This window comes from Montipora foliosa, chromosome 6 (assembly GCF_036669935.1).
Source record: "Montipora foliosa isolate CH-2021 chromosome 6, ASM3666993v2, whole genome shotgun sequence".
NCBI classification, from domain to species: Eukaryota; Metazoa; Cnidaria; class Anthozoa; order Scleractinia; family Acroporidae; genus Montipora; species Montipora foliosa.
Window position 1 is genome coordinate 7,740,600 of NC_090874.1, and position 18,156 is coordinate 7,758,755.

General features: G+C 37.5%; 1 protein-coding gene and 1 non-coding gene across 2 annotated transcripts in view; both read right to left on the minus strand.

The window, feature by feature from the left end:
- Positions 1 to 3,453: 3,453 nt before the first annotated feature.
- On the minus strand, positions 3,454 to 3,526 carry Trnav-aac (transfer RNA valine (anticodon AAC)). The gene has a single exon. It is a non-coding gene; the product is annotated as a tRNA-Val (tRNA).
- Positions 3,527 to 5,094: 1,568 nt separating this feature from the next.
- Positions 5,095 to 18,156, minus strand: part of LOC138008626 (prominin-1-A-like) — a 50,678-nt gene continuing 37,616 nt past the window's right edge. The window contains exon 24 of the mRNA XM_068855944.1: positions 5,095 to 6,340. Within this exon, the coding sequence (XP_068712045.1) occupies positions 6,211 to 6,340 (130 nt within the window). The 3' untranslated portion in view covers positions 5,095 to 6,210. The remainder of the gene's footprint in view (positions 6,341 to 18,156) is intronic.

Here is an 18,156-nt window from a genome sequence, read left to right on the forward strand (position 1 = left end):
GAAGGAAAACATTAAGCTTACCTGAAAGCTAACCGTTGTAAAAAAGTGTTTTGCCTCTCTTTCTATTTCTCTCAGCTTTACGTTGGGTCTCAGCGAAATTTTCTCTTCTTCACCTTCCTCGGATTTTCTCGAGGATTTCTTCGCTTATAAATTTCTCAAATTTTGTCGCCTCTTTTCTCGTGCTCTTTCCTGCTCTTTGCTTGTCACTAATACGATTTCCCGCCAGAAAAACGCGGGTTGCCAAATGCAACGCTGCCACGCGATTTCCCGCCAAGGAAAATTTCCCGAATACTCCAGTCCCCAGAGGCTGTCCTGCCTCCCCACCTCCACCCCGACAGTCTGTACGGGCGGACGGGCGTACATGACGTCATAACCAAAATTTCTCGCATGGATAGATTTCCCAAAAAATCTTACCCATGGTGCTCCGCTTGCGTGCTTCGCGCGCCTGAGTTCGTTATTAATCAGTACAACTGACTCGAATGTAAACCATTTTTCCTTGCAACCCGCACTTTTTTGGTGTCAATTATCCTTTCTCACTTACTGTTACTGCATTCACGATGTAAGGAGAGATTTATCAGCCCGAGAACCATAAGGCACGAATGGTTCAGGGGCCCGGGGCCGATTAATTTCTCCCTCTCTGAATCGAAAGTAGAACGGGGGACCCCAAACAGAGTTTTTGGTTTTTGCTTTTGTTTTTTTTTTTTTTTTACAAATACGCATGCGTCCTGTACGTACTATTGTGTGATTGGTAGTGTGCTTACCACATGAAGAAACGCAATAAAAAAAATTTGAAAGTATAGACCATCCTTTTTTTCTTATTTATATTCTAATAGAGGAGCTACGCCGGTATAGTCAAGGGGTTAATTAACCACGAATGGTTCGGAGGCCGATTATTATTGGACTCGAAGGATCATTTACATATTATTTGTCTATTTCAACTTTATAAAAACCATAGGCAGCCCAAGCTCACGTCACTACAGACAGCCGGCGTTGAGAATTTGAACGCGTTATAAGACTTTGTATGGGAAATAAAATACAGTCGATTATGAAGCCTAAAAAATGCTCAATTTAACGTTCAATCATTTTCAAAATGACTCACCTCTGGGGTATTCTTGTGCCTTTTGGAGCTTATTTTACAGTTTCGGGAAGTCCGTGTTTTCAATGTTCTAAGACGAAGTCAAGGCTGCACTCTAAGATTTCGACCGTAGTCAGCTCAGAGGCGGTTTGCGACTCGAAAATCCATCCCAGCCAAGATTTTTTCAGGCAAAGCTAAAGCCACATCATTTGCGAACCTCCGTGAATGTTTTGTCGTCAAAAATCCGGCCCCACGCACTTGGCTGGAAATGAGCATTTTCTGCTTCGATTCCACGATAGCTGATGAATTTAACAGCAACTGATCACCGCACAGGACACGGAGCTCGGGACCAAGGTCAAATTAACTCAACCCGATGAGGTATAGTCATTTCATTTACAACACTTACCCCATCCCCACCCATCGCAATAGACCTTTTTACCGATACGGCGGCCATTTTGATTTCTATTGTTTCGAATAGCTATTATGGGATGCCCAGGGGGCAAATACATATTAATTTGCTCCCTGGGCATCCCATAATGTCTTTCGAAACAATAGAAATCAAAATGGCCGCCGTATCTGCAAAAAGGTCTATTGTATTTTGTATTCAGCTAATTGTATTTTGTGCTTGGCGGGCAGGCGACTTTCTGATTGGTGGAAAATAGAATTGGCTGGACCAGTGATCTAGCCGTGTCCGCGGAGGAACCCAGATCATGTGCTGTTTAAACAATTTGCCCCCCACCCCCCCCCCCCCCCCCAGAAGTCAACATTGTTCAACATTGTTCAACAAAAATCGGGTTATTAAAGCCATTTGCTCGGGCCTTTAAAGAGATTATTTAACTATTATTCTACGAGCGCTGGATATGAAGTGATTTATAACCAACGAGGATAATCATTTTATATCCAGCAATCTAGAGTAGAATAATTGTTTTATTAAAAACTCCAGGATCAACAACTCTTCCATCTTGATTTTAACTGGCGAAAGATGGTCAGTGAAGTGTCAGTGTTAATAATTAGCGACATGCACGAGCCAAAAACGTTGCGAAAAAGATGTTCCCATGCACATGATTATAATTGTAACCATTTCATTTCAATTCAGTCAGCGAATAGGGGTGATTATGAGGTTAAGGAATCTCATACCAACTGAGGCCAAATTACAACTTTGTAAGGCAGCCATCCTCCCTCACTTAACGCATTGCCATTTAATTTGTCATATTTGTAGGGCCTCGGATACTCGTAGACTGGAGAGAGTGCAGGAGCGGGGATTGCGAACGCAGACGTAATGCGTTCGTAGGCCAACTTATTCCAAATTGCACTCGTCACTCACAGTGACGTCATCAAATTCTAAAATCAAAACTGCGAGGTGTTTTGAATTTTTATCTTTCGGAGGTTAAAGATGACCTGGAAATAAATATTTTTTCAAGTCTCGAGTTCCATAACGTCTTTCGTTTCGAAAATATGGCATTTTGAATTTCCGAAATGTCACATTGCGTGACACCATGATACAAAGTTATTTGGTTAGCCTGTGAGCAGTCTCTGTACGGTGGCCAATTTACATTATCAACTCCGTTGATAAAACCAAATCTCTCTCGAAGGGTCCCCAAAAGCGTTTTCGGGATCCGGGATTTGGCTTTTTGGAGCCCGGGATTCGGGATTCTAAAGAAATATGAGAGGCAAGATTCAACATTGCATTTATGGACGGGACACTAACCCTAACCCAAATTTATACTCTGGTTTTTGAAAATGTCGGACAGCACCGACATCGCAAAAGAGGTATGTCACACCCAAGATCTTCGGCGTGAAAGTTCAAATTTTCGGCTCGAAAATGGCGTGCGATCGTGGACTTCACTGGCATCTTGATATCTTTGTCATTTTGTCGTTGAGCATAGAAAGCACACATCTCTTGAAGATTTTGCTCATAAAAGTTGATTGTGGGATTGAAAGAAATGTGGTACCCACGTCCACTCGTCTCTCGTGTTTCGTCTCTCTGATCATGGGCTCAAAAAAGCGAGAGAGCCTGGGAAAAGAGAAACAGCGGCTTCTTGACGTTTGGGCCTAACTAGTGTACTTTGGCCAGAATGAAATCGGTCTTGTTGTTCAAAAAACTGACTATGAGTCATCGAGCAGAATTAAGACTTGGGAGGTATTTTTTGAGGCTACAAATCTGGTAAACCCTTGAGAAAAACTACTTGAAGTTGGTTTCATGTATGCAGTGTGCTTCTCTCTCTTGATAGATGAGCAATAAAGCCTGAACAGCCTTTCTTACTCCGTGCTCTTTAACTTTGAAAATTGTCAATGAAAGTATGTTTAAACTGCTTCGGTAAAGGATAACAAAAACGAAAAATAAAAGAAAAAAAGGCGTATTAACAAAATGCGAAAAGTGATTCCGGCCAGGCTTGAACTGGCGACCTTCCGCGTGTTAGGCGGACGTGATAACCACTACACTACGGAATCTCTTCGCGGTTGCTAATGCAATTTAACTAAATTTAATACTATCCTATAGCTTTTGCTATGGGAACTGCAAGCCAGTCAGTTTTCTTTGCTGTTTCGTAACTCGCTGACAAGAGAAATATCTTCACTTTAGGGAAATTGTCATTTCCTGATTTAAACGACTTTATCACAGCTCGTCTCCAGTCCCTCTGGAAAAAAGAAGAGAGCTCCTGGGAGCGAAGACTTGACCAATGCAAAGGGTGGCAAAGTGACAGATATTTTAAAAACTCCCACAAATTATGGATATATCTTCCTACTTTATTTTGTAGAAACAACAAAACTGATGCATATAGTTATTGATATTTGTAGAACATGGTATAATTAACAATTATTCCATGAGCGCGCGTTGGATATGAGATGGTAAATAGCCAAGGAGGCGCGTAGCGCCGAGTTGGCTATAACCACTCTCATATCCAACAAGCGCGAATGGAATAATTGTTTTATTAAATTCCTTAAACTCCAAAAGTTTAGAAGTACGAAATACGAGCGAAAAAAGCGAGAAAATCCTAGTGAAATCGAAAAAAGTTGATGAAGATGCGATGATGTGTAATACCTCGTGGTCAGCCAGACGCAGGCTCATCACAAAAACATTTCTTACCTTTTCGCGTATCTCTAAGCTTCGAAAGTGATCCAAACTTTCCACAAAAACGTTTTTCTTTTGCTTTATACCCGAAAGAAATTTCTCTTTCTGGCGAAAACGTTTTTAGTTTAGCAACGCTAAGCGCCATCATTTACCATATAAGGTCAAACTAATGTATATGAGCTGATAACCGAGATTGAATTAACCAATCACAGCACGAGAATTGCATTATCCGAGGTTGAGAATTTAATAATAGCTCTTACTATATACTAAAACAGTGGACAGCGTTGAACGCACGCGCTGATTGGCTCGTCAAACTCCGAATATCCTGTGCTATTTACCTCCGAGCAACTCGGGAAAAAATGGCGTCCCGATTTGCATCCGTGACAAGTGAAGAAAACATCCAAATTAATTTTTTTGCTGTACATTATCTCACTGATTTAGTATATACTAAAACAACTATTCACCTCAGTGTCGGTGACTAGTGTTGGATATTACCTCGCCGCTTCGCGGCTCGGTAAATATCCACCGCTAGCCACCTCCACTTCGGTGAATAGTTGTTAAATATTCTCCAAGTTTCCCAAAACCTTTGCAATTAAAATTAATTGGGTTCGCTTTTGTGACGGAAGAAGAAATAAAGCTGCTGCTGGCTGCTGGTCGATAAAGCGGTACCAGAAAACACCAAAAAAATCAACTTCACACGCTGTAAACGTTTTTGACAGTAAACTGTTCGTAACCGTTTCGGCTAATTTGTAAGCTCCAGTCTTGCGAAAAATATTTGAAGGATAATAAACACAATAGCCTCCATTTGACTCAGTCTCAGTAATTTTAGGGATAAGGTATGACTAAAACCACCCAAATAGGGCCTCAATGCTCGGATAGTGAAACAAGAGGTGTAAACTGAACAGAATGAACAAAGAATTTTAATGCATGACGTGGTAATACGCAAAAACCTATAAAAACAGCATAAGATTACATTAAATGATCTAATTTTCCCCTATGTAAAGAAAAGGCGTTAGCTTAACACATTTAAGCGCTTTGTTAATGAGAGTTAATATATAGTTACCTGTTTTGTTAAGAATAGTAAGAGACTGGGGGATGAGATTGATGTACAATGAAAACCAAAACCGAAAGGTGCTGTGTGACTTGTGCAGTATTTTCTCTCAAGGCGAGGACAAATGCGATAATAAATGAAGTTCTTCATGATGATAAAGGCCATGCCTCAACATCACCACAAATTAGACACAAATGACAGACCTTTCCTGGCACTAGGTGTACTTAATATTACATATTATTTATAGGCATATGTGCAGTCAGTTTCTCCGTAATGTGATCTCGATAAATATCAAACCTCAGAATATTGTAACCAGCACCGATTATAGAGACATCTGACGGAGGCCTAACAAAGAACGCTAACAATTATAAACTGCTGTCTCCTCTTCGGAGAGCAATAATCAATCACGGTAACAGAAATGGACTCCCACTGCGTCTGCGTGTTCATGGGAAGCAACCAGATGTGGTTCTTACGAAAAGCTTAAGCAAGGACGACTGCGACGGACTAAATTAACAGAATTTGCCCGGCCCGGATGTACGTTTTACATTTTGATGTATTAATTCTTTCGCCGTTCTCGCTTTGACAACGACGCGATACGATCAAATTTCGATTCATGTAGAGACGCTCGCTCGACGCTAGCACCTGGCCATCAATTTCAATTTTTCCCCCAAGCATTTCAACCGTTCGAATCAAAGTTTATTCCTAGAATGATAATGCACACTTTTCATTCCGAACTACTTGGAGTAATCGAGAAATTTTTACAATGACGGTAAATATAATATTTTCAGATGTCATCCTCCTCCGCTAGTCGTCATCGCTGCGTCGGCCTTGTTTTGGCTTCCTACTGTCGGCGCTGACCGACAGGATCGCGTGTCTCTGCGAACGAGAATGGCCAAACAAAGAACGGCGACCATACATGTGTCTTAGATTAATCTTATGAGAACTACTCTCAATTCTCATGAAAACATTTTCTATGATTTCCGATATATAAAATCAAGGTCTTTGTTCTCCTGGTTAGATATCAGTGATTACTGGCATCACGGAAACTTTCGTTATGGCTAAGGGAAGTGGTGGCGGACGATGCCGGATAGCTCGTGGTCTTTCCAAAAACACAAGTTCTTCCATCTCGGCATTATGATTAGGCCTGCAACAGAAAGGAAGATTTTAAAGACATGAACTGAGCAAAGCGCTAAAAGGACAAATTTATCACGGGCCAATTTAAAAGCCTTCTCTGTAGCTGAAACCTTTGTGTGATAGAGAATATATGAAAATTTCACTTATTCTTTGATTGCACCTGTGCTTCACGGCGGCCATGTTCAGTTGGTGGAAAGAACAATAGGCCATTTTTTTAATACAGCATGTAACATAATACCAGGAACATGATGGCCTCCTGATAATAAGCACTGACTTAATGACTGGTTCCAAGGGAAAACGCGAGTTTTGTTTTCCCGACTGAAACCCTCAATGTTCCTCGAGGAGAAGCCGAGGGGAACATTGAGGAGATTTGGAGATCTAACATGATGTAAATTCGTTAGATCTCCAAATAAACCTGATGAAGGCTGGTATTAACCAGCCGAAATGTCGTTAAAAAATACATTTTCGCGTTGTTTTATCAGTCGTGCAGTACTGTCTACTTGACTTTCATAAATATTGTTTAATCAATTTTGACTGATCACGATCTTCTCTGATGCAACGCTGTGCAAGACTTATCATCCACGGTTTTTGCAAAGGTTTTCAGTAAAACCTCAACTTCACTGTTATGGTGTGTTGCTTTTAATGCTTCTTGTGATGATCACTTTCACGGAAAGCTTTGTTTTAAGGAATTATAATGTGAAGACAAACCCACCCTCGATCAGTCTTTGCTGTACGCGGATTCTGTGTACGTTATAACTAGTGTAGCCCAAAGATATTAAATTGCTCCAGATATTAGGGAGTTTAAGCACGCGACTCTTTTGAGCCAAGGACGTCAACCAAAAGTGAGTTGTTTTCCCTTTTAAGGACGGTGCCTACTAATTCAAAGGTGTTTTTGCCCCTATTTATGATTATGCAGGAAATGTAGATCTTAACAAGTGTTATTGAAATCCAAAAAGAAAATTGGGGGTAACAACGCATTTTTCAAAGATACTTCATGAACAATATTTTGTAAAAAGCTCTAAAATACAAAGCAATTAATGTATGGTCTTCTTTCTCAAATTGAAGCTTAGTTATTTCTAAAGAATGCATGGTTACCCCCAGTTTTTTTTTTTCGATACCAAGAGTACTTTTTAAGATCAACTTTCTCTGTATAGTTTTAAGCCGCGCAAAAGTATCCCTGTATTAGTAAGCATCACCGATAGGAAACCCGAGTATCTCGAGTGCGCAGAACGTACGCGCAATAACAATAGTAGGCACGGTCCTTCACTTGTCTGCACATCTCTATTAGAGACGATTAGTTTAACACTGACACTGGAAGACACAACTGTACCGGATGCAGAAAGTTCACTTCCGGTTGCCGTTTGTTTCGTTCCTAATAGAAATCTCCCCTTCCTAAGCAAATGTATGTCACCATTGTCACCCAGAATTTCGCTTTTTCTGTGCCGTGCAAGCCACTTAAACTTGGAAGAACAAGCAGCCATTTATTCTCGATTTTACGTCACTGACAAACTGAACACAAAATGGCGGCGCACGGGAGACTTGAAAATGGAGAAAAAGCGATTTTAAAATTCATTTTTTCGTTATAATAGACCACTTTCGATATATTAAGATTCAGTCCAAAACAAAAGGCATCATCTCGAGGCTCTGGGGAATAAATTCATACAAATCCTTATATTTTTTTCCCCAGAGCCTCGAGATGATGTCTTTTGTTAGGACTGAATTTTAATGTATCGAAATTGGTCTATTCGATTGCAATCATTATTTTGTTCGGGTTAAACTTATTCTTTCGTAGGAGTGGGAGTGCCCTCTAACACCATGTCACAGTAAACAGGTTTAGTTTTGTCTCAGTTGTCGTGAACACGTTTTTTTAATTTATTTCTCACTTTAATTTATGAAAGTCTGAAAACGTCAACGTTTTAAAGACGTTTTTATGCAGAATAAATTAAATGAAAAAATGAATCATTTTTGACTACATGGCCTGTGATGGAGGTTTCCCACACCCATATTCCAAGGGCTTCAAAAGCACAAATTGCGATCAAAGGGCTACAAAACCACGATTTGCGATCAAAGGGCTACAAACACGTTTGCGATTAAGGGGCTACAAAACCACAAAGATTATCCAATCGAGCCCCAAAGGGGGCATAATTGCACTTTTTAAAAAAACCTAAAATAATATCTCATATAATAGTATAATGAGTTGTAAAGAAATACATGAAGAGTTAATCAATATGGAAGAAGTAATTTGTCCATTTTGCAATAAAGAAATAGGTAAACATACGAAAAAAACAGATCAATGTTGCGATCAGCCAGAGATAGTGAAAGATAATATCATAGTTTGCAAAAAATGCGGAACAGTACAAGGTTATACACCTTTAATAGAATTTATTGATTTTCACTCAAATAAGCATAGATTTCATCGTAAAAGTGTTTACCAAAGAAAATATCATATAGAAAACATAATGAATAACATTGCCATTAAAAATGGTTTCCAGATTTCTGTAAAAAATATGGATAAAATAATTCGAATTTTTGCGGCTATCGGGGAAGTTGAGAAAGATGTTAACATTGATAGAAAGCGTATGATTAACATAAATTTCATTTTAAAACAAATATTTAAAATGCTGGATCTTCCTTTTGAAAAGGTCAAGACATCAAAGTCTAAAAAGACACTTGAAAGTTATAAACGATATTGGCAAGACATCCTAGCATTATCATTCGATAAAATAAATGTGATAGTTAAGGAATGAATTTGTCATTGTATTTAGCGTAGAACTTATCAACACTAGGACAAACATCAGTCACAAAATCATCTACATTTTTTAATTCTGTGTGAAATGATGGATTAAATTCACCACTTCGCAACATGTCTTTTATTGAATTCAAAAGATGCTGATAACTTTGGTATGCGTATGTGCAATTTTGTATTTTAAGATCCAGTGATTGGAAATCCATGTAAGACTTGATTAACAAAGCACAAGTGCTGATAGCTACTAGGGCTATACCGCCAGTTACAACAGCACTAATAATTCCACCAGTACCAGTTAAAATGGAAACAGTATTTCCTAACAGTTTGAATTTTTTGAAGCGTTTAACAGCCTTTTTGTAAGCCCAACACTTTCTATGGTATGCCTTATAATAGCTCTTTAGTTCGTCGACCTGATCTTCTGGGAGTTTGTCTGAAATATGGTTCCAGCTGAATATTCTCTTTTTTCGATCTTCCATATATATAGTTCAGATTGTTAATCGTCTGCATAGACAATATAGTATACCACTGACTTGACCACAAAAAGGTGATCTTTTAATCAGTTTAGTTGTGTATTTTTCTGAAATAGCATAAGTGTAACCTCTACCGAGCTTATGGTGGTCATAAAACCTCCCGGAAGCATCATGTAATACACTATGTGAATTTAATATATCAATCCAACCGAAGATCTTTTCAAGTAACCATGTTAGACAGCCACTACCTGGTCCAAGAAGACCAATTTCACCATCATTGAGTTCAAGAATCTCATTCATAGACATGTCTCTTTTAAAATAGAAACAGTGCAGGTATTGATAAACAAGTGCTGATTTTAATATTTTGTCATTAATGCATGGATGTTTTTCTTTTGCTTCTTGAAAACTACGTTCCACAAATCGTAATAAATTGTCGATATACATATATATTGAGTTATATATTTTGAAAATCCACATCACAAATCGAAATGATTTTGAATGAATCTGAACATATTTTTCAATTCATCATCAGACAGAGATTTAGCCCAAACGGCAAAAGCATATAAATCCATTTCACAGAAATTCACAGCAGTGCCATCAGTATGAACCTGACATCCAATGAATATTTCTTGTGCTGAACCTGTAAGAGTAGCAGAAATTGTTGCTGTTTTAATCGCACTGATTGATGTAACGCCTCTAAAGAGTTCTAGATTTGTCCCATTAATACGAATTGTCCAAACTTCGATATTACCAGAGAGACTCGTCAAAGAAGGCATATTAAGTCGGCCATTTGATGATGAACCAAAATCGATATAGACTGCACCATCTCCCCATGGTATATGCATACCGAATCTGACGGCTCCACGCCCCCATTGAAACTGTGATTGATTAGTTATCGCTTTTGTTTTGACAACCAGTATTACTGTACATGTGTTACCAGATTTACCTGCTATTTCAGAAACATCAAACGAATTTTTTTCCAAATAGTCATCACTACCATCAAAACGTACAAAAAACAGTTTTTTCAATGAATCCCTCAGAAGAAGAGGCTTTTTTGAATTGGTTTGTTGTGAAAAATCGATATTATTCACAGGATCAATCCATGAACTAACTCTATCATTTGAATCGGCTGTGACTACTGATAAAGCTGGAATTAATGCAATGCTGATTTTGTCTAACACTGGTATACCAGGTAGACTGTTCGAAATAATAAAAGTCGATCTGTCCAACTTCAAATCGAGTTGTTTTTTTATGACAACATGGTTGTCTTCCGTAGCAGCCTTAACGACGAGATTTCTGTCAGTTTCAGCATGGCCATCTTCATTTAAAAAAAGTTTGAGGTCGTGATTGAATAAAATGTCCTCAACGGTGTATTCTATTTTTTCACCATTTTCGTCAATGAAATCAGTCCCATCTTCATTCAATGCGTACAATGACATATATATCATATGCTATACAATTTTAAGCACCTGGATTGAATTCTATGTATCCATGGAAATGCATAACAAAACCACTAGTGGATGTAAAAGGCGGGGTTCTGACGCTCATATCTGTGACATTAACAAAAGTTCTGTTGATTGTAACGTAATTGGTACCTGAACTTTTATAGGGGACTTGGAAAAAAACGGTTTGTCCTGTTCCAAAAGTTATTGCCAATCTGTATTGTGCTTGTGGTATTCCATGGTATGAAACGTTGACTGCATTTATACGAATTTTAGGAAATCGCAAATTTTGTCCTGGATCATTTAAATTTCCGTATTTCATCGTCCATTTGCTTCCTGCGTTTCTGGTTGTGACATATGTGATACGGGGTTGTATGAGATTGTCGATGAAGAATTTTTTGCTTACAGCATCATCATCATTTGTTGCCAATGCCAAACCTGTCATTTTATTGTTATTCATATTGATTGGCACATGCATTAAAAATTGATCATTTACAACTTGATAAGCCAATTCGTAATCATAGATAGTAAAATCAAGGTTGTTTTTTGCTTCGCCTTTTATACCGTAAATCAGGGCATACAATGGTAAAAGAGTTGGGCTTCTATTGTCATAATTTGCTTGAACAGTTACATATAACCGTCTTTCGATAGTTGGTGAAGAACCATCTGGTGATAAGTTCATGATAAAGCGATAATATTTATACTCTGTGTTGGTTTTGACTGTTGTGGTTCTATCGATGTTCATGTTTCTTTTTTCAAAAGTAACCTGCAATGAATTAAACTCAACATCGAAACCGGTTCTCAGGAAATATATTTCTAAACACACAGTATATTTATCGCTATAATTGTCACGTATCAGTTTGAATAGATTAAAATCGAATCGTCCTTTAAACAGACTGGAACCATCTGCTGCCTTTTGAACATTGAATGAAAATGCTTTTTTGTTGTTTTTATGTGGTGAGTCATTATAGTTGACTAAATTGGCATCCTGTATTCCATAATCTTCTGTAAATTCCCCATCATCCATAGCATATTTCAGCACATTTTGTCTGTTTGTGTGAGTAGTTATGTGACTCTTCGCTATTTCGTCGTCTACATATTTCTTATTTTTTTCTATTTGTTCATCTGTGTATCTATTGTTTTCGGTAGAAACAGTTGCAATACCGTCATTCACTTGCTTCAAAGTGATGGCATCTTGATTATGTGTGGCTCTGCCGAGATTTATTATTCGTTGATTGTTCATGTCTAGAACAGAAGTCATTACACCGCTTCCATCCAATTTCAATGTTTTTCCAACCTCGGAATCGACATAAGATTTGTTTGTCACATCTCTAGCACCGGTTGGTTGTCCGCAATTTATTATTTTATTCAAAGACATATCCAAATTTCCAGTCATTTTAGCTGAGCCGTCTAATCGAAGTGCATCCAAAAATAATCGATCAACGTAACCTTTTCCTGTAGCATCATTCAAACCCGTTGGATCAGCAAGATTGACGATTTTTTTTTGTGACATGTTTAAATTTCCAGTCATTGCTTGCGTACCATCTCGCAACACAACCTGATTAACATTCGGTTTGGTTGATAAACCAGTTTGTAATTGGTGTTTTGTAACAGCGTCAGAATTGCCAGTGCCTTCAGCAAGATTGCTGATTTTATTATTTCCAAAGTCAAAATTGCCAGTTACGGAAATACTTCCATCTTTTTTCAAATAATTAGCCAGCTCCGTTTTGTCAGCTTTGAAATTAAAAGAGCTGTCAACGTAAAATTTATTAGAAGCATCTGAATGCAGTATCGGGTCTTTCACTCCGAAGATTCTTTGATTTTTCATGTCGATTGGATTTTGGGCTTCTATCTTTCCATCGTTTGTATTTAATTCAAAATAAAAACTATGCAAATGCTCACTACTGACAGCGTCACTATGGCCATGTCTAGCAGGGGCTACGTTTTCAACACGTCTGTTGTCCATATTAAGGGCGCCAGTCATTGCATTGCTCCCATCTATTTTTAAACACCCAGAAACCTCTTTATCAACATAACTCTTAGTAGTTGCATCGTCATTCGTTTGAGGTGAATCTAAATTTCTCAGTTTTTTATTCTGCATATCATAATCACCGTCATCTGTTAGTTTAAAACCAACACCAGGCAATCCTTTTACTATTTCAATAACTTTTTCATGTGAATATGTGTCTTCAGGTAATTTACCATTTGAGTAACTCATATATACAATTGGTTTATATTTTTTCATCGAAATTCTTCTTTACTTGTTTCTTGGGTTTGTCAATATATATAAAACTGAAAGGGTCTCTAGTTGCTCTCTCGTATAATTGTTTTGAGACATTGTTTTCACGACATATGAGACTTTTTTCATTAGTACTCGGAAAATCATAAATGGCAAAATGTGAGCAGTTTAATCTAATATCTTTTGGTGTCTTATAGTAGCTTTGACTCAAATATATGGCACAGCAGTTTTTATGTCTCCCCTGTATAAAATAGTCAACTAATGGTTTTTGGTTTTTATCACATACAAAATCGTCGAATATCACAATTTTTTGATTGTCACCATTGAGATTTTTTACAGGAATTATTTTATCATTGCTTGCTTCAATGATATCATAACCAGCTTCTTCACTCCATGGTTCGAACTCTTTCATGAGATTCCGATACTTTGACTGCTCTAAGTTTTTTGCATAAAGGTATATTTTATCAAAATACAACAGATTGTGAATCATATGCATCAGTGTGTTTGTTTTTCCCGAACCAGAAGGTCCACAAATGAGCATGCGGAAGCATCGATCAGGCATAAAATCATGTAGTTGTGTGAAGTTTGTGACAACATCGTCGCCAGTATCATAATTAGGTATCTTCATTTATATTAAATCGTTACATTGTTTCGATAAAATGATGTAGTTAAACATGGTGTTCAACATGGTGTTCAACATAGTGTAAAACGTTATTTTTTATATATGAATTTCCATTTTTATGTAACGTAACAATATAACAATAAATGAGTTTACTCAAGTGGAAAGAACTCGCAAAGAGTAAATCTGAATTAGGGGACAAGATCAATTATGTCCATAATGCTGTCACAAAGCATGATATTGATCAGAAGACCAGTCAACAGGGATTTTCAAAAGTATTCCAACCAATCACAAGCAAATTAGATGATGTTATTGATAGTAATCAGGCTTTAAGGTTGCCAAGGAAAAAACGACCACTGAAGAAAGGAGAAGTTCCTGATTACGGTATTGATATAGAGGATGAAGTTCCAGATATGAATCTTGGTGAATTATTTGAACAACCTGTTTTACCACAGCAAGAAAAACAACTGGTGCCAAAACCGCCAACATATGAAGAATCTTTACAAGATCTTCTGGAAGGGAAAAAAAAGATGTATGTTGATCCTAAGTACTTTCCTGAAGAACCAGAATTACCACCAGAATACGATGACGACGAAGAGATCGATTATGCATTAGATGATGAAGATATGGACGATGAGATACTAAATGAGTTTGAAGTGCCTAATTATGACACAGTTAAAAAAATACTGAATCAACCAGAAATGAATGACATAAAATCCAAAGCATATCTTCGTAAAATTTTAACACAAACTAGAACGAAAAGAAATCAATTGAGAGGTGCCAAAACACATGTGACAACACAATATAACAAAGGGATTATAAATGAAGCACAAAGACAAGAGATGAACAAAAGAATAGACAGAGCTAAAAATGTCTTGAATGCATATATTGCACATTATGACACTAAATTGGAAACAATAAAAGGTTCTGGAATCAGAAGAAAAAGAAAAGGTGGCAATGTGATATTTTTTAACAAACCAAAAGAACTCATAAAAAAATTGGATTTGATCATTGGTGAGATATTGGCTGGTAATACAAGCATTGACATGCGAAATATGGGTGTTTCTATATTGGACACATTATTGAAAATGACAACAATTAACAAATCACAATATGGTAAATTATACAAACAATATTTCAAAATTTAATGTAACCTAATCACATAATGGAACGAGAGATAGTTTTATCATCTTACAGTGTGAAAAATCAAGGGAACAATAAACCAGAAGATTTTGCAACAAATTTCACCAGACCTGTAACTCTAGACAATAATAAGCAATACGTTATCGGTCTTAACAGAGTCATTAACATGTCATTCACTTGGTTCAATGTCAATGCTGGGTACAAAAATCAATTAATCAAATACAGCTCCGATAATGGTTCAACTTTTAAGGACATTACCTTTCCAGCTGGGGTATGGAATTATACGGACTTTGACAGACATATTAAAAATGTGACGAAAACTGGTGATACGTATCCGATGACTCTTGAATTCAACGAAACAACATTCAGAGTCACGGTTACATTAGCTACAAATTACCAACTTGATTTAAGAGCAAGTAATTTTAATGACCTGATCGGTTTCGACAAAAAGATATTAGCAAGTGGAACGCATATTGGACCAAGAGTGCCAAATCTCAGTCAAGACACAGACGTACTCAATATTCATTGCGATTTGGTAAACGAAAGTTTAGTTGACGGCGCAGAAACAGACATCATTTATTCATTCTCGACTAGTGTACTAAAACCAAGTTACTCCTTCACCCTCGAACCACAAAGAGTTACATTTAATCCTGTGAACAAAACTACAATTTCATCAATCAGAATCATGATAACAGATGGAAAAAGAAGATTAGTGGATCTGAATGGAGCAGATACGTCTTTTTCGCTGATTTTAAAAAGTATCTAATGTAACAGTATAATGAAACCGTATGAATTTAAGAGGTTTTACCACCCAAAACTTGGTAAATTTGTATTTCAACATAAAGGGTCTGGGCTTATCTTAGACAACATTTTTAAACCATTGAAGAGTGTGGCATCGTCTGTTTTCAAGAAATTTGCTAAGCCATTAGCAAAGAAGGCATTAGAATCAGGGGTTTCCCATGCAGGTGATAAAATTGGCAAGACGGTGGCAGAAAAGTCAGGAGACCTAATAATGAAGAAATTGGCCAATTTGAGAAAAGGAGCTACGGCACAAAGGGCAATAGCCCCATCTTCATCCATTAAACAACAAGATGAAAGCGCTGACATGATACTAAATAGATTGATATCCGGATCTGGAAGAAGGCGTAGATTTTTCAAATAAATAACATGACAGCAAAATTATATAATACAATAGTATAAATGGCTTTTAGAACAAGTGAATTATTGCAAAGAAATGAGTTGGTGCGTTTCCAACTTGATGATGTAATTAGAGCCCCTGGAAATAATCAACATCAGGAAAAAAATGGTTATAGATTCACCATCAACGACCGGAGTTCTTTCTATGATTGGTACAATGCTTATTTCGAGGTTCAATTCCAGTTACAAAAAACAGCAGATGGAGCTGGTTACGCAGCAGCCGATAGAATAACGGTGATAAACGGATCTCATTCATTGATTGCACATATGATGATTAAAAGTGCTGGGAAAATTGTTTATGATACTGACAATCTACATAAGGTCACTTTTGTGAAGAATCTGTTGGAATATTCTGATGATTACAGCAGATCAGTCGGTAAAAACAGTTTTTGGTATTTAGACACAGATGGTACGACAGCCAATACTAATTCAGGATATGAATCTAGAAGAGTGCTTACACAAGCTACCAATAATGATGGAACAGGAGGAGCAAAAGATGTGAATTTGATCATACCTCTCAATCGTTACAGTTTTTTTGAAGAGTTGCAGGATAAAATGTTGGTTCCTATGCAGTTGCAATTCAATTTGAATCTCCAGAACGACAATGAACTCATCAATAGGGCAGCAGCAGCAGATGCCGGAAGAGTAGTGATTAACAGATTTCTACTATGGGTTCCAAAATTAACACCAAAAGACAGTATGTACAACCAGTTCGTTAGTTCTTTTTTGAAAGAACACAAATGGACATATCAGCGTGAACTATATGCAGTGTCAGCACCTGCTAGAGTCAGTGGTTTTTTTCAGATTTCTTCCAGTATCGACAATGTCAAAGCAATTTTCGTTTATTTACAACGGGCTAAAACCGGAATTGCAACTCAAAATCCATATCTATTCGACACCTTCAAACTAAATGAAGCAAACGCAAACAGTTACTTGACAACATGCAGACTCGAATATGGCAATGGTGTTTTCTACCCAGAAACGGAATATGACAGTGAGAGCAAAGTGAGAATATTCAATGATCTGATGTCTTATGCAATGCGAAAAAATGATTACAACACCGGAACCCAGTTGAATCTTGCCAATTATAACAGCCTGTATCCACTAATCTATTTCGATCTGTCATATCAGGCAGAGAAAGTAACAAGAGACCCTAAACAGTTGATTTTCAGGTACAAACTCAATGCTAATAGTGCAGCAGATTTCAATGTCCATGCAGTTGTATTGTACGAAGAGTCGGTTGTTATTGACAAGGTGGGTAATGAATTGGTTATAGTTTAATCCCATGAATGACACATATTTATTTGTATATGTTTTGTGACTGGAATTATGTAACATATATTATATGACTGAACTTCATCAAATAAACGTAAGACTGTCAGATAATCAAAAAAAGAATCTGAGTAATGCTTACCATAAAAGGGAAACGATAGTTCTGAGACTGGCAAATGATTCTCTTAATGGAAACTACACTCTTTATGTTCCAGCAACGGTGAAAAAAAGATTGCAAAAAAATCGACAATTGAACAAAGGAATGGACATTAAGCTTGCTAAGACCAATATCAGAAAACAAGTAGGCGGAAGTCTTTTGAGCACCGTATTGTCACTTGGTATGAGAGCATTGCCGGCAATCGGTAAAACCCTCGGGTTAAGTGCTTTGGGAGGACTAGCAGAAGCCGGAGCTAAAAAATTGTTAGGATCGGGTCAAAAAGGTGGCGCTATGCCATTACCCATGATGATACCTTTCCAGGCGATCAACAAACTAATGCCATATCTGAACATGTTCACTACAAAACAGCAAAGAGACATCATCAATGCAGCTCAAACAGGTTCTGGTGTACATATACAACCAACCAAAACACAATCAGGTGGATTTTTAGGCACTCTGTTAGCCAGCGTTGGAATACCTTTGGCTCTGAATCTTGTCAAAAAGCTAACGGGAGGAGGAGCACCGAGGATAGGTAGACCAA